The 20,641-nt window shown below is 42.0% G+C and overlaps 1 protein-coding gene and 1 long non-coding RNA gene across 3 annotated transcripts in view; both read right to left on the reverse strand.

The window, feature by feature from the left end:
* Nucleotides 1-1,452: 1,452 nt before the first annotated feature.
* On the reverse strand, nt 1,453-2,153 carry LOC113018409 (uncharacterized). Of its 2 annotated transcripts, none has more exons than XR_003271786.1 (3): nt 2,102-2,153; nt 1,904-1,967; nt 1,453-1,503 (listed from the first exon to the last, which is right to left on the reverse strand). It is a non-coding gene; the product is annotated as an uncharacterized LOC113018409 (long non-coding RNA). The 2 variants fall into 2 exon arrangements; XR_003271785.1 differs by lacking the exon at nt 1,453-1,503 and adding an exon at nt 1,617-1,750.
* A 5,992-nt stretch (nt 2,154-8,145) lies between these two features.
* The window catches only part of LOC113018410 (alpha-2-macroglobulin-like), a 37,531-nt gene continuing 25,035 nt past the window's right edge, over nt 8,146-20,641 (reverse strand). The window contains exons 17-29 of the mRNA XM_026161472.1: nt 18,510-18,686; nt 18,184-18,259; nt 17,132-17,288; nt 13,421-13,495; nt 10,656-10,818; nt 10,398-10,585; nt 9,664-9,876; nt 9,047-9,168; nt 8,846-8,936; nt 8,691-8,759; nt 8,505-8,610; nt 8,315-8,359; nt 8,146-8,212 (exon numbers count right to left, since the gene is read on the reverse strand). Coding sequence (XP_026017257.1) covers nt 8,322-8,359; nt 8,505-8,610; nt 8,691-8,759; nt 8,846-8,936; nt 9,047-9,168; nt 9,664-9,876; nt 10,398-10,585; nt 10,656-10,818; nt 13,421-13,495; nt 17,132-17,288; nt 18,184-18,259; nt 18,510-18,686 — 1,475 coding nt within the window. The 3' untranslated portion in view covers nt 8,146-8,212; nt 8,315-8,321. The remainder of the gene's footprint in view (nt 8,213-8,314; nt 8,360-8,504; nt 8,611-8,690; nt 8,760-8,845; nt 8,937-9,046; nt 9,169-9,663; nt 9,877-10,397; nt 10,586-10,655; nt 10,819-13,420; nt 13,496-17,131; nt 17,289-18,183; nt 18,260-18,509; nt 18,687-20,641) is intronic.

Genomic DNA, 20,641 nt, shown 5'->3' on the forward strand with positions numbered 1-20,641 from the left:
ATAGTCACTCAATCGAAGATGATGGTGTGATTCTTTTTTTAGCCTTTTATAAGACGTTTGATACGGTCGAACATCCTTTCATTTTAAAAGCTCTAAACTGCTTTGTTTGGGTAAAAAGTTCTTACACTTAATTTCTTTATTATGGTGTGAATGTGAGTGGGATTGGTTGTCTCCTGTCTGTGTGTTAGCTCTAAAAAGTAATTCAGAGGCTTGGTAAATATCACTATAAATATAAGTTAGATGAGCCTGATAAAACCTATGAATATCCTTTTAGTAATTATTTGAGTTTGATAAGTTCAAATAAATCTCTAAAATGTTAACATACGTGTTTGTGTTAAATTAAGGTCTTTATTTACATTTATCTCAGACAATAAATTCAGTATGTGGTTCACAGAATACCTTCTTTGCATGTGCTTAATATTTTTGTTTGAAATTGAATCAAAATATTTGAGAAATAGGTATCTATACTCCTCAGAATCTTGTACTAAAATCATTAATTATTCAAATCAATATTATTTATTGACAGCAACTACAACTGAAAAGTGCAAGTAATACACGATAACGTAGAGTAATTGAGTACCATGAGCCTTTTTCATTGTATTGTTCATTTTGTTTTTTAAATACTCTGAGCGTTTGTGTTTGCTCTCCTGGTTTGACATTCATCCTTCACGTAAGTGAGGCTTTGAGCTAAAAGGGGAAAGGCTCCCTTCTTTTTAGTGCTTGTTTATTTCGAGTTATTGCCATGTTTATGAAATTTACATTTTCACTTGGAAAAATGTTAACATGTGGTCATTTTTCATACATGTATTATGAAACACTCAACTACTTTGTTTGGTTTTGTAGACTTAGACTACCATTCAAATATGAATGTTAGGGGGCGATCGTGGCTCAAGAGTTGGCAGTTCTTCTTGTAATCGGAAGGTTGCAGGTTCGAGCCCCAGCTCCGACAGTCTCGGTCACCAACAGGCCTACTCTGTCAATGCACCCCAGGGCAGCTGTGGCTGCAATGTAGCTGCCATCACGACTGTGTGAATGGGTGGATGACTGAATGTAGTGTAAAGCGCTTTGGGGTCCAGAGGGACTAGGAAAAGTGCTGTACAAATACAGGTCATTTATCATATTTAATATTAATTACAATTTTGATTATGTTAATTTTACAATATTAAGTAAATGGAACAACATTTTGGATTAACTGACCATCTATATTTCAGTTACATGACCAAGCATGTCAGTGTTATTTACTCCATTTTTTTATGTTCGTGTAACGACTACAATTATTCATTTCAACTTAATATGTTTAAGCTTTAGTTTAAAAGTGTTGCTTCAAAAATTTAAAGTAATCTCAGTTTTAGTTTTTAGAGTGTAAGTGCAGAAGAAAGTCTTAACGTCCCTTCAGTACAGTGGCAGTGGATGTGGGCTGGAGATGCAATGACCTTCGACCTGCCAGTGACCATCTTCACTGACCACACCTTCTGTGATGAACGACTCCTCTCTCCTGGTGTCCTGGAAGCAAACAATCATATATTTTAGAACACCAACTTATTTGCTTTCTTAAAACATTTTTTTCTGAATTTCCTATAGAACAGACCTCAGTTTACACTCTCAATCTCAGGCTCCCTCCTCACTGGAGAGGTGACATTCACTGTCCCACTTGTCAGTCTGGATAGCCAGCCGATACACAATGATGTCAGGAAAGCATCATTTTAAAAAGGGCTCTGCAAACATGGCCAATAACTTTCATTCTGATGATCTGCAGAATAATTTGGCCACAAAACAAATTTCACCCTTCAAAAAGTTGCAGACTTCACTATATACAGTGCAGACAGTGTGGACTCTCTAAACTAAGTCTGTGGGATATGATCTTTGAATGAATGCAGACCAAACTGTCGTTGTATTTACTTACACAGCATGTCTTGTAGGATTAACTGGAGTCATCAGCAACAGCACAGAGCAGTCACATCTCAGGTCTAATAATAGAAGACAGGAAACTAAAGCATAAAGGAAGCAGCAAGTAAAGCAGTTTGATCTAAAGTATGATTAAAGTTCAGCCTGATTAACATAAATGTGACAGCTACTAACATATTGTGGGAAGTAAACTAACCAAAATCCTTCCCACTCAGCTGATGTCTTTCTGTCCAACAGCTGCTCTTCTAGACTTGTAAGAGTTTGATGTGGTGTGTGGAGTGCTGATTCAGAGCCTCAAAGAAATAGGTGGTCTCTTTTTAAAACACATAATTGAAATGTCATCATTACATAGGGTGAGACGTTCAGCCATACGGGAGGGGCTCAGGGTAGAGCCAGGAGCAGACCCAGGACACGCTGGAGAGATTACATCTCTCAGCTGGCTGGCTTGGGAATGCCTTGGTGTTCCTCCGGACAAGCTAGAGGAGGTGGCTGAGGAGAGGGAGGCCTGGGCTTCTCTGCCTAGGCTGCTTTCCCCATGACCCAGCCCTGGATAACCAGAAGAAGATGGATGGATGGATAAAACAGAAATGTTCATTAAATGTAAAAACAGTTTGCTTATGTCGCTAAAGAAAGACTAGATTTAACATTAATAGATGTCACAGATGTCCAAAAACAACCATAAAAAATTAAAATAAATACAGAGGTTAAGAATGTACAGTCCATGTTATAAAAGTGGATTAAAACAAGCCCCACCCCTAACGGCTGCACCTTCAGAATAAGTTTCGTCTCGGCTCTTATCTAGTAGCTGCTCACTTTTCTATTTCAAACAATCAACAGAAAATTTCACTGAGAGATTTTATATAAGGTTTTTTAAGCTGTGGGTTAATTTAAGCACCATGAGCCGAGAGGCAACACCAGTCTAACACTAGCTAGCTAGCAAGTTTATAAACCTGGTGCTAATCTGAGAGAAGGCACAAAACCAGTTTGAATAAGAGTAACACTTTACTCACCAAGTCAGTGAATCACATAAAGAATCACAGCAATGCCAACAATGATCTCTTAAGCTGAAGCTTCTCCAGCTTTGCTCAACATATCCTCTGGGTGCTTTAGGGTGCTCCATCTAGTGACGCTATTACTGGGAGACTTAAACACTCATGTGTGCAACAACAGTGAGAGCTGGAGGGGTGTGACTGAGGGACCTCTGTGCAAACCACAGTTTGTCCATAATGAACTATAAATGATATATGTAATATTTCCAAACTGTTAAAATGTGTTCTGTTTGCTGATGATACCACTCTGTATTGCTCAGGTAATAACCTGGAACAGCTTCTGACTAGAGTGGAAAAGAACAGTGGAGAATATACTAAAAAATGGTTTCATATAAATAAGTTATTGTTAAATATAAATGAAATAATATGTATTATTTTTGGCACCAGACAAATGAAAAATGTATCTAAAATCAGGGTTAATGGAATTGAAATTGAAAACGTGTACGAAAAAACATTTCTAGAGAGATAATTGATAAGCTTTGTTGGAAGTCCCATATAAACCATGTGTGTCACGGTCTGGGTGGCAGACCGTGGGGGATGTTGGACCCAAACGCTGGACTTAGTGCAATGAACAGTGCATTTATTTACAGTGGGGGAAAATGTACACCATGCAATAAGTCTCCAGAGTGCTCCCTCAACTCCTGTGTTGTGTCTTGTCCCAAGTGCTGGTATTCCGTGCTCTCTGCTCCTGTGCCTACGCACACCCCGTGCATCCTGCAGTCCCGTGTTCCGCTTTCCTGAGGAAAAACGACAGACGCAGCTGTTATGGCACCAACTCCAGCAGGCATACACTGAACAGCACTATAAACACTGACATGGAGTCTAACTCAACGATCCTGCACCGGAGGAAGCTCCCTCGCTCTGTTAAGTAGCTCCCCCGACGAGCCTGATCAGAAGCAGGTGTGTGGGAACCTAGGCGTGACCAGCAGCTGGCAGGGCCACACCCATCAGGCCTGCAGGTAGCTGTCCTTCATCCTCCAGCCACACACACACGTACACACACCAGCATGGAACACAAGAGCACAGTGCAGCAAACATACCTCCAATACAACAATAATAATAACAATAACAATAACAATAATGGTCCACACTCTTCACGGACCCCGAGTCCCTGGAACCGGATCCGTGACAATGTGAAAACAAAAAAGTTAAAAACCGTTGCTATTCTGTACAAAACAAAAGATGTCCTGAGCAAGAATTCATTATAGACGCTTTATTGTTCTCTTTTGCTTCTGCTAATAGCTTTTTGACTAGCCTTATCTCCTGCTTTCTTGCTTTGTGGTAGATCTTTATTCTGTATTCACTGAGAGATTTAAATGTTAATCAAATAAATAAATTAGATAAGTGCACGTGGCTCCAAGATACTGTGGGCCACGGGTCAATGATCAATTTTGTAGTCGTATCATCAGATCTGCAGCCTAATGTACTGGACATGGTTGAATAGAGGGGCTGAGCTGTCAACTGATAAACACCTGGTGCTGAGTTGGATCAGGTGGCACATCTAAACATAGTGAGGGTGCTCTTGGAATGGATGGTCCGTGAGATCTTCTACTTCAGTAGAGCTTCAACAGCATTCTGAGGGAGACCGGGGCCCTAATTTCCTTCAGGATTACAGTTTTTTCTGATTGCTTAAGCACATTTTTTGTAACTATTGGCTAATTTTGCAAAACTCTTCACACAAATAAGAAAACCTGTCACCCAATCATCAAAACATTGTAGTTCTCTTGCAAAAGCAAACACAGCTAGATTAACTCTTCACACCTTTGTAAAAATGGTGTTTCCGTATCAAACAGTACACACAAGCCATCATCTACTAAGCACACAATGCGCCAACTGCACACTGATGGTATGAATACAAAACACATCTGGCTTTTGCTTTCTCTGTGCACAAGGTAGGCCATGTCAGTTTGAGCTCATACTTCTGTCATAGATCCATAAGCATAGAGGGATCCAAACTTCAAGTACTGGTGTTTATTCAAACACATCAAAACAAACACAAGTGTTTATTTCCAAGTATAGGATTATTTGCAATCGCCATAATGACTATATGGGTTACTTGGTCTGCAGTGAACATGCTTCCTCTGCCCCAGCATCTGGTCATCTAGCAACTCTGTAAAGTAACAATTTCAGTATTTTTACATCAATGGTATTGGTGTGTTTCTCATTGGCATATGGCAGTGCTACAGATCTTAGTGCGAAGTGACTGTACTCACCGATTCTCATTTCAAGATGTCCTTATGGTACTTGCTACAGTGTAGCGGCTCGAGTTAGGGTGGACCTGTTGGCCAGCTTCCCTCAGGGTCATTCCACGGTTGATTACATGGTCCACTATTGTAGCTCTGATGTCATCAGCAATTCTATTTCTTACTCTTCCTACCCTTCCTCTCCCCCCTTCTCATCTTCCTCTCCCTCCTCCTCGTCTTCCTCTTGCTCCTCCTTGTCCTTGTCGTCCTCTTCATCCTACTTCTTCACCTCCACGTCCTCTTCCTCGGCCTCCTCTACTTCTCACTCTTCCTGCTCCCTCCATTGTACTCCGCACACACAGCTTACCTGTATTATAGTGCTTAGGCTGATTGCAAAGTGAACTAATTATCTAAAAAAGTTTTCACATGTGAAAGTGTGCCAGACAGTTGGCAAATTAGTGTTAATGATAGCCATACATGTGTATACTTTTGCTAGGAGTGTGTTGGAAATTTGGTAATTGAGTGTTGTGCAGTGAATTGTGCCTACAGTTTTGCAAAGTGTGTGTTACAAAATTGCAAACTGAGTGCAAAGCAGTTTTTGTGCTTTTAGTTTTGCAAACTCAGTGAGTGGTTTTGCTATAAGTCTGAATAGTTTTAGAGATTGTGCTACAGGAATCACAGTTAGGGTTTAAGCATTCAGAAAAAACTGTAATAAAGTATTCTGATTCTGAGTTTGAATGGACCATGTACAGCACCTCCATTGCTGAAGCTGTTTCGCTGAGCCCCGGCCACAAGGTCATTGATGGCTTTCGTTTTGGTAACCTCCAAATCAAATGGTGGACACTGGAGTACTCCTCCGGCTTGGTACTGAAAAAGGAGTCCTGTCGGTTTTTGTTAACCTGTGAAACTTCAGAGGCAGCTGATAGGTACCGACAGGCCAAGTGGTTCAGGCAGTTAAGACAGTTAACCTTGTCAGGTAATGATGGTAGTGACTCTCATTAAAGCTTCCTGGTTTGATCAGAAAATAAAACATTGGTCCATACACCTGAAAGTCCTGAAAATGCGTTGTGAATTCTGTCTCGAGTCTACGGATGTATCCGTGTATTTCCGCGGTGCTGATGCTGTGCTGAGCATTTGAAGTGTTGAAATGTGAAAAGATAACAATGTCCCTCTCGCTGGTAGGTGGCTGATACATTTTTTGGGGGTTGTTATCTAAGATGTCGTCATTATGAAGCGGCACAACTAAAGGGTCTACGCAAGCTAATTTGCGATGTGCACTGCTGGCGCGGCCATTTATATTTCAATGCACCTTCTCAGATTAATTCACTGCATCAAAATCGTCCCGGGCATTTTGACTAGAGACCGGCCGCCATTATAGGAAAAATCATAAAGTCTTTGAATGAAAACAAACACTGTTGTGACAGTGATGTTCACTGTTCTGATGGTATATATGCATCAATCTATCAATTGTTTGTTGTAAGATTCAGATAATTATTTATTAAAAGTGAGACATTTTAAATGAGAAGAAGAAAGAAAAGTATTTCTTTGTGCCCCCCTCTCCCCGTTAATTCCCTACCTGCCCCCTGGCAAAAATTTCCTAGATCCACCCCTGCACAGTTACCAGCTGTCAGCTGCTTAGAAAAGGATCCTGGTGTCATTTGTCTCTCAGAAACAGTTCATAACTTCAACTCATCCATGTCACCTAAAAGGTAAACCTGTTTCTCCATCACCTGTTCAGCTCTGATGATTCAGTAAGGACATCTCCTGGTTTCATCTTCATGTTTCCCTCTCACCAGATAACCAAACCAACATCATGACCAGGAGCTTTTACAGCTGTGGCTCCAGCAAACATCAGCTGATACTAGAAATTAATATTAAATAAATTCTAACAACAGCTGATCAAGCTTAAACGTGCAGCTGTTGTTTAGCGCGACATCCGCTGGTGTCCTCTTTCTGGCGCAAAGTGGGCGATAAACAAACAAGAGAGACGATCAGCTGATCATTGATCAGTTTCATGATTGTGTGTGTGTGTGTGTGTGTGTGTGTGTGTGTGTGTGTGTGTGTGTGTGTGTGTGTGTGTGTGTGTGTGTGTGTGTGGATAATAGCAAACACTGAAATACAGTTTTTGGACGCAGGAATGAATTTTGTTCACTCAAATTTAGCTTTTCTTTGCTCAAAATAAATTTCTCCTCAAAATGCAACACTTGCAACTGCACCGGGGTTAGGGTTTGTTGGATTACACACACACACACACACGTACACACACAGACACACACACACACACACACACACGTACATACACACACACGGACACACACACACACACACACACACACGCACACGCACACACACACACACACACGTACACACACGGACACACACGGACACACACGCACACACACACACGCACACACACGCACACACACACACACACACGCACGCACACACGCACGCACACGCACACGCACACACACGCACACACGCACACACACAGACACACACACACAGACACACACGCACGCACACACACACGCACGCACACACGCACGCACACGCACACGCACACACACGCACACACACGCACACACACGCACACACGCACAAACACAGACACACACACGCACAAACACAGACACACACACGCACAAACACAGACACACACACGTTTCTGTCTGTATTTCCGTGGACGTCACTTGCCAGCTGTCACTGAATGTCTCCCACGAGCACGTTTAGCTTTTTTAATGTTTTGCCCACTTGTTGCCCACTTGTTGCCCACTTGTTGCCCACTTGTTGCCCACTTGTTGCCCACTTGTTGCCCACTTGTTGCCCACTTGCACCTTTTTGTTTTTGTCTAAACCTGCACAAAGACAGAAATGCAGCATGAGGCCAGTTTCAGCGGTGCATTCACAGCACTATATTTTCCATTCTGCCGATTATTAATAATGAAGCCTGTTATTAAAGAAGCACTAATAATACTGGAGCTGTTAACACACACGCTTACACACATGTGAGCAGAAAAAGTATCTTTATTCAAATGCAGGTTTAAACCTCAGGACCAGCCACACCTTCTTCAAACTGTGAGACGAAGAATACAAGTTAGTAAAAGCTCAAAGTTCTTTGCATTGATGCTGTGAACATGAACGTGTGTGAAAGGTGTGTGTTGTTACAGCTTCGTACCTGCAGCTCACGAGACAAACATGTATTGGGTCTCAGCCTGGTCACCTGACAGAAACATGGTAGAAAAACATGAACGTGTCATTTCTCTGAGTCACTGATGGAAACATCAGCTTGTATGAACTGTTCAGTCTGATGGATCCTCTGAAGTGTGTCAGTGTGCTGTTGGAGTAAAGCTTAGTTAGACTTGGACCTGGTTGGTAGTAGTCATAGATCTTGACCACGGCTGGCTTCAGGTTGTCCACTGGGAGCTCCTGGATGATCTCTAAGCTGTGGTTGATGGGTGTGTCCTTTGATAACTGGACGAGACAGAAACAATCGCAGACACAGTTTGTACCAAAGATCATCATCTGGTGTCCCCACGGTGACTTTCACTTACCTCCTCTAAGTACACCAGAACGTGATCCTCCTTTTGCTCAACACGACTCACCAGGAGGCCACGTTTGAGCTGTGAGGAGATGACATCATTTTATTATTATCCTCACAATTATCACATGAGATGCACTCGTTGGTAGAATCTGTCTAATTACTCACACTCTTCAAAGACTCGGGGTCTGGGGAAAATCCAGAGAGCATTTTGATGTCCAGGATCACCATGTTTGTAGTTTCCTCCTTTCCACTGTACCTGTGTTTGAACAGTGTGATTATACTGACCTGTGTGCACACTTGCTTTTCATCTACCAGCAGTTCCTCCACACGGGTAAAGAGCGCTCCTCTCACCTGTCACATACTTACAGTGATTGTATTTGCACAGTGAATTTGGGTCTAGCAGATTCACTGGTGTTGACCTCTAGATGGACTTTCACACTGAGAGTGGTGACATCAGCAGGTGTTGGGATGTTGTAGGTGGCAGAAATCTGGGAAACACACTTGGGTCACGTGTGGAACAGAACTAATCACACCTCAATGCACCCTGCTGTCACTGTTCTACACCATGACACATATTAGCACACATACTTTTATAGTCATACCTATATGTCTATATTCATCTTAATATGAGTATCTCTGTTATATCTACACTCATTTATACGACTGCTTGATGTTTGTTGTATATTTGCTGCTATGACAACTCAGTTTCCCTCTGGGATTAATAGTTTCCCTGATTCTGATACAGACAGAAAGTTCATTTGTTTTTGCTCAGTTCTCCAATTTAGTTTAAAATAGCATTGTACTCTCTACAGTTATTACTGCCAGGTCTAATGTCTTTATTGTGTATGAAAATACATGTGCAAGATGAGCTTTATTACATGTGACAATGCTAATGCTCTCTGAAGTTGTATAAGGAAAAAGAAAAAGAAGAAACCCTTTCTCTGACATCAACCAGGAGCTTCTCACGTGATGCTGTCACTGACCTGCACTGAAGCACATGCAGTGCCCTTCACCTCCAGCCTGTATTTTCCTGACACGTCCTGCAGCGCCTCCTCCTGGTAGAGCAGTTTGTTGCCCTGATTTACATCAAACGTCAGCTGACTGCTGGGAGCCTGAACTGTCACTGTGCTCCAACCTTCAGCACTGAACACCAGAGTGGAGTAGAGAGCCAGAGCCTGAAGAGCCACCACCGTGTCCTACAGGATGGATTCATTGTGGTTAACACACACAGCATATGTCTCCATATTTCATGGGCTTAAGTGGAATAGACATTAAGTTAAAACAGCCTGTGTCACTTTGAGACCCTCTCACAAAAGAGATCCTTAATCTCAAGTTTTCCAAAGTTCACTTCCTGGTTAAATAAACGTTAAACAGGTTAAAATATCTTTAACTGAGAATTATCAAAGTATAGAAATTACAGGTATAAACTCGCAGGTGATCTGTTATTTACAGGCTGTTACGTGTAGTTGGTACAGAAGTCTGAGGTAACATTGCTATTCTGTAAAAACAATGAATTTTTAGACTTAAATGTCATGTTCTAACTAACTATGTTCTAATTATTCTAACTAAAGAATAAAAACTTCTCTGCCTGGCTAAAACAAATCTGTTTTACATATCTGATAGAAAACTGAAAGCTTCAGTATTATTTCTTCTGTCCCTGGTTTTGTCTAAGACTGTACTCAAAGATGAGCTTCATGCTGTTCGGGTGGTGTCGTACCTGAGTGGAGGAGAAGCCTCCGTAATAGTTCTGCTGCCCAGTCAGCCACCTGATAATACCAGAGGCATATCCCAGATCCTCAGCAGTCGGGGAGGCGCTGAGTTTGGCCAACAGCACATAAGAACTGATCTCCACTGACAGGGAGGCTGATGTTTCTGCTGCTGTCTGAGACCAGTAGAGGAAACCTCCTACAAACACAATAACAGTCACAGTGATGCTAATGAAGCCTGAATGATGTCCTGCTAAAGGATGGCTCACCTTCCCTCACTGCAACTGTGTCTAAGTGCTGCAGAAGGTGAGCTCGGGTCTCCACGTCTCCTGCCAGAGTGAACACATAGGCCAGCAGAGCTGTAGTGTAGGTGTTGCTCAGGTCACTGAGAGACTCCTTGAGACAAGCCAGGCTCTGGATCATCACAGGATCCTTTAAAAGATCAAAACAAAGAACTTTAATGGACAAACAGAAATCTTAATTCATTAAAGCCAGTGTGAGAAGAATAGGAGGCAGAGTTCCTGATTCAGTCACTCAAAACATCAGCGTGATAATAGAAAACACAGCGATTAGAGGAAAGTACAGATCAAGCAAAGACTGGAGCAATCTGCTAGTAGTATTTACAATATAAAGAACATATTGAAAAAACACTGTACAGGTTGGGTGGTGATACCAGTCCTTGCTGGTGAGAGTTCAGGTATGTGGATGACACCTGGGTGAAAATCAATTCTCAGGACGTTCCACAATTCACAGATCACATTAACTCGGTGGAACAACACATCAAATTCACCAGGGAGGATATGAAAAGTGTCAGGTTAGTCTTCTTAGACTGTGAGATTTCCATCAGGAATGGAGGACATTTAAAAGCTGATGTGTACCGTAAACCTAAGCTCCAGCCGATCCAGGAGAGAAGGACAACTGCTGCCTAAGTGAAAACCTGTAGTGATCCCGTACGTGTCAGGAGTATCAGAGCAGCTGAGGCACATTTTTTTCTAAACACTGTGTCTCTGTGGCTTTTAAACCCCAAAACATGCTGCGCCAAAAATTGGTCCACCCCGACACAAACCGAGTAACATAGTGTACGGTGTTAAGTTCCAGGAGGATTGCCAGGATCTATACATCGGGGAAATCGAACAACCTCTTGCTAAGAGGATAGCACAACACAGAAGAGCTACCTCGTCAGGCCAGGACTCTGCAGTCTATTCACACCTACAGGCCAGTGGACACTCTTTCAATGATGAGGATGTAACATCCTGGACAGGGAGGAACGCTGGTTTGAGTGTAGGGTCAAGGAGGCCATTTACATGAAAAACGAGGAGGGGGCATAAGGGTACATCTGTCACCATCTTACAATGCTGTGATTGCAGCCATTCCCCAACTCTCTGTGAATGGTACTCATTGGCCATTGATCAGTGGTCCTTGATCAGTGGGTTTTGGTCAGTGGTTGTTGATCAATGGTCATGAGAATTTACATAATTACGATTAAGGAACTGACCCCCCAGCCCACTGTTCCTTCCTGACTGCACTCCATGAGCATCTGGCAGCATAAATTAACCAGCTGTTAGTTGACGAGAGACACCCAGAATGGCTAACTGTAGGGCGGACAATCCTGAAGGGAACGGTCCCATCCAACTAGGCCAGACAGTCTTGAAGGGATCGGTCCCATCGGTCCCATCCAACTACTGACCAATAACCTGCCTCAGTACCACATGGAAGCTCCTGTCAGGCATCATAGTGGCTAAGATGAACAGACACATGTTCCTGTGCCCCACTCGTTGGCAAGAATACCAGAGGTGCAAAACACCAGCTACTGGTAACAATCAGCCGAGACTGCCTGGATTTATTACAAGAGGGTCTATGACTTAATGCCCCACAGCTGGATCCTGGAATGCCTAGACCTGTACAAGATCAACAGGACTTTAAGAGCCTTCATCAAGAACTCAATGGGGATGTGGCATACAACACTAGAGGCCAACTTCAAGCCCATAGCACAATCACCATTTACCAAGGAGATGCTCTGTCCCTACGGATGCTGACTACGGAATAAAGCAGTTGTCAGCCATCTCCTGTACGTGGATGACATCAAGCTGTATGCCAAGAGTGAACGAGACATCGATTCACTGATCCACACCACCAGGATATACAGCAACGGCATTGGAATATCGTTCGGACTGGAGAAGTGTAGTCGGATGGTAACAAAGAGTCAGAACTGAGGGAATCGAACTACTAGAAGGCAACATTGCAGACATAGAGGACAGCTACAAGTACTCCAACAAGCAAATAGGAACCCCAAAGAGGCTGCTGGGAAAGCTGCAACCACCAAGTACCTGCAGAGGGTCAGGCAAATCCTGAGGAGTCAGCTGAATGTTAGAACAGGATCCGGCCTATCAAAACCTACGCCCTGCCCGTCATCAGGTACCCTGCTGGGATAATAAGCTGGCAAAAGGAGGAGATAGAAGCCACTGACATCAAGACAAGAAAGTTCCTAACCATGCATGGAGGGTTTCACCCCGAGTCCAGCATGCTAAATGGAAGGAAGGAGGCCAGGGACTGGTGAGTGTCAGCACCACATTCCAAGATGAAACAACGAATATTCACGAGTACGAGGAAGATGGCTCCAACTGACAGCGTGCTCAGTGAATACCTCAGGCAGCAGAAACTCAAGAAAGAGGAGGAAGGCGAGGAACCATCATGGAAGGACAGGCCCCTGCACAGTATGTACCACCAGCAGATAGAGGAAGTAGATGATACCCAGAAATCCTACCAGTGGCTGGACAAAGCTGGACTGAAAGACAGCACAGAGGCACTAATCATGGCAGCACAGGAACAAGCTCTGAGTACAAGATCCATAGAGGCTGGGGTCTATCACACCAGGCAAGACCCCAGGTGCAGGCTGTGTAAAGATGCCCCAGAGACAATCCAGCACATACCAGCAGGGTGCTAGACTGCTGGTTAAACCTAACTCCATGGCTCAGCAGCACAAACTCTACTCCTTTTTTTGTTGAATACCTTGATATTATTTGACTCTACTCACATGTTGGGATGTATTCATTTCCAAGAAGGCAGCAGTAACGTATGCACTGAGAGTCACTTCATCAGATACACCACCCTGTCAACAGAAGACATCATAGACACTTTATCATCAGTGCACCAACATTCAGGGATATGAAGTCATGAAAATGATTTTCAGCTGCATGTGGTTTTAGTATCATCAATGTCTTCATGCATGTTCAAACATCCAGCTAAAGAGATGAACAGGAAGTTGATTTTGTTCATCTGGACATTGTATTTCCAGTGAGATGGATGTTTCTTCACCTCAGGTTTCCCCAACCTTATAAACAGTTTGTGTAGTGTGACCAGGAGATATTTTATTTTGTATTCTTATGATCACAGTTATAATCAGAAGTATCAATCATTAATCATTTACCATTGTTGAACCAGTTGACAGAATAATCTTTGGACCATATCTATGTTAACATTAATCTACACAGATTATCAGTACTTTAATCAGTCTATTGTTGTTTTGTACTATTCATGTTATTTGCTTAAAGCTGTTTCACAGTTCTGTAATCACTCAGAAGCCTGTGGGGCCGGCTGGACCCTGCCTTGGTTCTATGTTCAGTTCTGCACGTACACAGGCCTTGAAAGTACATGCACGCTCTTATACAACACATGAATGTGTACACACACCCTTAGTAAGAATAGGAGGGTTGTCTGAGGACAGTTTTCTGATAGATATACTTTCACAATAGACACGAATAGATATACACACAACACACACTGGTTTTCTCTGAGTGCTGGGCTGAGTGGAAACATCTGGAGGCCTTATAAGGAGAACTTGTGGAGTGAGGGGAACTTCCTGAGTTCTGAGAACTGACTGATACTTATCATGTGACTTGACGTCATCATTGTAATAAAAGCCTTGTGAGATGCTTGTTCGGGGGAGATCGGCTCAAAAGGCTTGTGATGCTCATCTTCCCCATATGTACATATGTATAATAAAAATCACTATTCTGACATCTACTGAGACCATGCAGTCGTTTGTCTCTTCCTCAAATTCGAACCCTGACAATCTGGTGCCGAAACACCGGTTTGAGGAGGGATATTTTAAGGAGCCTGGCTGACGGTCTAGTGGTGTCAGACGGACGGCCAGGGCTTCACTGAGTGATGGGCCCCGAAATATGAGAGGTAAGCACCGCCTGTTGATGGATCTCCAAAGGTGCCGAATTGGAAATGGAGCGCTAAATTAAAGGTTCACTCAGTGGGGCTTCTGTTCTGTCCGGGGTGATTTTGGGGTAATTAGTGTTAAAGGCAGGGAATAGTGAACGGACTAAATGCATTGCTGTTTATTTTGGGGGTGAATTTTGAGTTAAGAAGTTATGTGTTTAAGTTAATACGGTTTAAGGTGTGTGGAAACAAATAAATACGGTTTAAGAGGTTTAACTGTGGGTTGACTGGGAATGCCAGCCAGTCAATCGGTAGTGTAGGGATAATTTGGTTTTGATTGAGTAGCAGAAACGCGGTTTTGGGTCTCAGGTAATTAAACTGGAGGGCAGGGTACCCACAGTGAGGCTTTTAAAATAAGTAAAATTAATTAGGACTGGGGCGCGGCCCCTAGGAATGCAGTTGTTCAGCGTTTTGGCAGACGCCACATGCAACGGACGCGTTGTTATGTTTAAAGCTCGGTTTGGTCTACCGGGGGCACTTGGGACGCCCTTAAGGGCCAGGCATTCTAGGAGTGAGTGTCTTATACTGCATTAATTGGCAGGTAGAGTCGCGGACCGGCTGCCTCCTATTTAAACGTCAGGAGCTTGTGAACTTTAAGTAAAGCCAAAAGCGTGATCTGGGATATTTCACGCCGCTGGTGGAGTTCCGGGTGTCCGGGCGGGGAAGCAGTTTTAAAGTACTAGAACTTAGTAATGAGGCCGTTTTCAAGGCGGCGTACTTGAAACGGGTAATTGATCAGCAAGAGCGAGGCTCTGGGCTGAAAGATGCTTTTAAATTAGTCAAAAATTTAGCAACACCAGCAGAGAAATAGAGAACTGAGATAAAGTTGTTCTGGCATATGGTGTTTTCTTAGGAATTTGAGCGCTATCGGGAGGGCGTTCCCGAGGCGTGTATTGACCAGCAAGGCGAGGCCTGGGCTATAGGTGCTTTTAAATTAGTCAAAAAGTTAGGGGTAACCTCTTCTGGTATGACGTCTATGCGGGCCCGTGTGTATATAGATTATAAATTACCGGTGTGTGTAAATAAGTTGTATAAATCTGTTAGATCTGAGACTCCTGCTAAAAAACTTCCTCTCTACAACTCTTTTCTCTTCTCTCCCTCTTTCTCTCAGTTGGGATTCTGTGTGTGTATGTGTGCTGGAGAAATAAAAAAAAAGAAAAGGGTCTCTCTCTCTGTCTCTGTGAGGGAAAAAAGGTGGGGGCCGAGTGAGCCCGCGGGGCCGAGCGGGTCCGCGGGAGCGAGCGTGTATGCTGTATGAGGAAGAAGGGAGTGAGAGGGCGCGAGTGAAAAGAGTAACCGAGTATTTGGTGATTTTCTATTATTTCAGAGGCACTGGGTAAGAGTTTTGACTTTAGCTGTGAGAGTTGTGAAAAGAGCAGGTTTTTCTTTTGTTGTAGACTGTGAGTAATTGGTGTTTTTCTGCCTATAGTGCTGCGTGGAAGACACAGAAGTGTAGAAATGTTTGTGGTTTATCTTTGTTTGACGTTTTATATAGAGTTGGTTGATTTAGGGTGATTTCTCCCGTTTAAGGGAGGAGTTGCATTGTGGTTATGTTAAAGCTTTGCTGTAGGGGTATGTGTGTGATTTTGTGCTGGCTTCGCATGTTTAAATGGATGCATAGAAGTTTGTCAGTGAGAAATTGTTATGGTGGGGTTTAAAGTTAGTAAAGAGTCAAACAACGCCCACTGTTTTCGATAGGCCCAAAACATCATAAAAGACACCTCACATCCTGGCCACTCCCTGTTCGAACTGTTGCCCTAAGGCAGACGGTACAGGGCAATCAGAGCAAGGACTAATAGACTCAAACACAGCTGTTACCCAACTGCAATAACACATCTGAATACTACAAAAATGTCCACCATGCCACTCTTGTGTTAATCTATGCACGGTCTGGAGCATGACTGTGGGAATACTTAGTATGTTAAGTATTCTATCTATTTTATTTATTGAATTTTATTGTTTTGTTTATTTTTTTGATATTGCTAGGGATGATGCAATGATCGGGGACCATTCTTAATTTCGTTGGTCTCATGACAATGACAATAAAGTTTTTGATTTTGATTCTGATTCTGAAATCCACCCTCCTCAAGAGTTCAATGATTTAGGCAGTATGTTTATACAAATACTAAATGTATGTTTAGTGTCTTCATACAGGTGTTTTTTCTTAACCTGGAAACCTGAGTCATCTAGTAATCAGAAGGTTGGTGGTTTGATTCCCCGCTGCTCCAGCCTGCATGCCAAATATTTGTGGGCAATATACTCATCCCAAGTTGGTCTCTAGTGCATACTTTGTATTTAGTATAAATATGTGTGAATGCTAGATAGAAAGCAGTGCTGGTGTGAATGGAACAAGATGTATAGAAATTATTTCTTAAATAAAATAATAGAATATACTGATGTGAGCTATTACAGTATGTAGTACAGTGTTTTCCATGTATGCATGACATTATTAATAAAATTTGTTAAATCCAGACTGGAGGCTGTTTCCACAGTCTAACAGCGAAGAACTGCAGGTTACCTTCATTCCGTTGTGGAAGAGTTTCCCAGACTTTTCAAAACAGCCATTTTCTTGTTGTTTATGTTGCAGCCAGGTCTTAGACTCTTCGATCTTTCTGGGATCAATAAAGATGAAAGACTGAGCTTTGGCAAAACTTCTTACCACAAACGCAGTCAGCCTGACAGAAAGAAAACAACACTTACACGTCTTACAATGATGGAAATGTTTGGCTGTGAGGTCACATTAAGAGAAAGAAATACTGATCATTTTGAAAATAAACTTGAAATTTCAAGGTTAAATTTGAATTTTGAGACAAAAGCAGAAATGTGGATATCACAGTTATTTCAGGACAAACTGCCACGGTTGCTTTAACCTCTGAATTAGTGAAATCGTACTTCAGACTCAGTTTTAGTAACAAGGAAGGAACTGATGTCATTGTAGCAATAAAAACAGCGTGGCAGTAAGTACAAGTACACTGAAAAGCAGAAAGTGGTGCAGAAAGCTGCATGTGGTTAGATTTGTATAAAAGGAAATGGCTGCTAATGTACAGATGCAAGGATACCGATGGTTCCACGCTCGTGGAATAAAGAGGATCTATGCTGTATCACAAGACCACTGATTTATTTCACTACATCTACTCAAGGCATTTTATACAGGGTATAGCAGTCGTTTGAAACAACAATCATTTCAACTGTTTTCTTAGATTTGAATTTGACTTTTTTCACAAAACAGTATTAAGACTTTATTATTGAAATAGTATTTAGACTTTTTCTTAAAGTAAAATAACTTTAAGCTTTAAAATTTGACTTTATTCTAATAATGATCAATAACATTGTTATGTGGCTCTAATGCTCCTTCCTACCTACTAAATTACACAGTATTAACCAAAAGGTATTGTTAATGTTGGCTTAGTCAAAGGATTAAATGGAGAATTATTTTAAGTATTAGAGGTAGACATGTTTATGTTATTAATGGGTAGTCAAACTTCAAGAAACGTCTTCTGTTTGGTGGGACATTTAAAAACCAGTGTAACCTCTCTGGTTTGTGACATGTTTGATCAGTGATGTTCTCACCAAGTGTTTCCTGGTCCTGTTCCAAATGTGGTGTAAGCACCGTCAGCACTTTTGTAGTTGAGCTGTCTTTGGTATCCTGTAACAACAGGGACACCATGATCGAGACATTGTTGCTATGGTGATGATTGGACTCCATTTGTTTATGGATCTGCATGTGTACATCGAGATTTGGGAAATTCAATGACTCTTGCTGACAGATGAGGAAAATGACACATTTGACCAAGAGCTGTGGCTAATGTTCTGCCTCCTGTCGGCTTGTTTCTTGAACCGTGTGTGTTGAAGTGATTCAAATGATTTCCTTCTTAGAGGAAACAATAAAAACTTGCCACTGGTGAGGAAGTTAGTAGCTTTTTCCATGATGGCTGCGGTGAGCTGCTGTGTGCCTTTCAGGTAGTGGAGGATGTAGATGTTGGGGGCCAGGAGAGCCATGTTCTGCTCCCCACATCCATACGGCATCTGCAGCAATCCATCCAGGTTCTTCAGAGCCCGGCCGAGGATGTCACCTGATCAAAAACATTGATTCACTAAAACTAACAAAACTAGCGTAAAACAACTTTGTATTATTGGGCAGAGATAACCTGAATACTTCAATATGCAATTTTAAATGATGATTTCATTTGCTGAGCGAAAAAACATCCAAACTGAAAATCGTAGATTGACTGTGATTAACCAAATATTTCTGGGAAGACTGAGTTTCATTTCACCAACAGGACCCAGGCCTGATTAAGGCCAGACCTGCTGGATCAAGAAATCACTCAAGTACAATCTGTTTGACAAAGGGAAGCAGGCTAAAAGACGTCCAGAAGAAACACGTCGTTGCCATGACCAAAACAAATTCTAAAATAGGCGAGAAGTCTTGAGATCTATCAGTTTGGACAGGATTAAAAACTATTTCTACAGCTTTGGAGCGCCAGTGCACCATGTTGGAACCCATTATCCACCAACTGAGAAAACTAGAAAAGATGTGGCCGAAATTACTCCATAAGCACATCGACGACTCACCGAAAAAGTCAAGCGAATCCCAACAACACCCAGAACTGAAGGCCTTGCCTTCCTCTGTAAAGGTCGGAGTTTACGATTCAACAATACAAAGGAGACGGGGCAAAAACAGCATTCATGGACAAAACCACTGCTGACCAAGAAGAACACAAAAGCTTATCTCACATTTGCCAAAAAACATCTCCATGCGCCACAAGATATTTGGGAGAATATTTTATGGACTGAAGAGAAAAACTTTTGAGTTTTGTTGCATTTGGCTTAAAAGTGACGCATCATTTCATAGAAAGAACATCATACCAACTGTGTGATGCTCTGGGGCTGTGTGGCGTAGCTTTGCAGTGTTTTGTGTTGTTTCACTTTAAATTTGTTTAAAAGGAAAAAGCTGAAAATGTAAATAGTTAAAAGTTGAAATGTGATTCTGTATTTATTTATTTATTACATTTTATGTGGAGTGAATAAATAAAAGTATATTTATTGTAGCCCCTAGAGACAAAAAAGAGTACAAAGTCCAAAACACTTAAAAACTCAGAAACACGTAAAAACACAACAGAAGGGCTCCAGGATGCTGGGCGCAGTGTTGAGCTTTTGTTACCTACACAAGCCAGCAAGTACCAACAACCGGATTTGGTGTGTGGTAGTAACAGGTAAAAGAACATTTTTTTTAAATTATTTGAATATATATGAGTGCTTGTGTATAAATACACGAACAATACATATATGATTTCAATTGTGTAATTTAAGTGATCTAGGTAGCTCTGTTTTGAAGGTCAGTTAACGCTAGAAATGTGTTTTGGACTTTGTTCATTGTCTCTAGGGGCCACAAAGCACGCAATATATAAACATATAAATAAATCCATGTTTTTTTTTTTCACATTAGTAATTTCTTTTGTGCATGATTTTATTTTGCTGTTGATAATAAATTAATTAAAGCAACAAAACAACCTGAAGAGCCGGTTGGGAGCTGAAAGTCCTGGCTCTTTTTAATGCGCCGAGCCAAAAGAGCCGTTTCTCCAACAAGAGAAAGAAATCCCCTCACTATCTTGTAGCTGTGTTGTCTTAAATTGGTCATGTGATTTTGACGTGTCGGCGCATACGTCGACCCCAGAGGGTTAAGATGGAAAATGATCCAGGACACCAGAAAGTGGTCGAGTCAAAATCCTACTGACATGATTCTGCATGACCAGAACGATTGCGCTGGAAAACCCTCTGGTGTGACTGGGCCAAAACTCAGCGTTTCAAAAACACTTATGACTAAAGCTAGACTGCAGTTCTTCCTGCACAGAATGGCACAAACAGCCTTTTTGGGGTCCATTTCTGTTTCACACAAGGCCAGGAAGACGTGGGTCTATCTATAAATGAAATCATCTTTTAAAAGCTGAATACGGTTTTTACTTTTACTTGAACATGACGTCTCTTTTATTTTCTGTTGTTTTACTAATTTGCCTTTTTAACAAAGCTT

The sequence above is a fragment of the Astatotilapia calliptera genome, unplaced genomic scaffold (assembly GCF_900246225.1).
Source record: "Astatotilapia calliptera unplaced genomic scaffold, fAstCal1.2 U_scaffold_8, whole genome shotgun sequence".
Lineage (NCBI taxonomy): Eukaryota > Metazoa > Chordata > Actinopteri > Cichliformes > Cichlidae > Astatotilapia > Astatotilapia calliptera.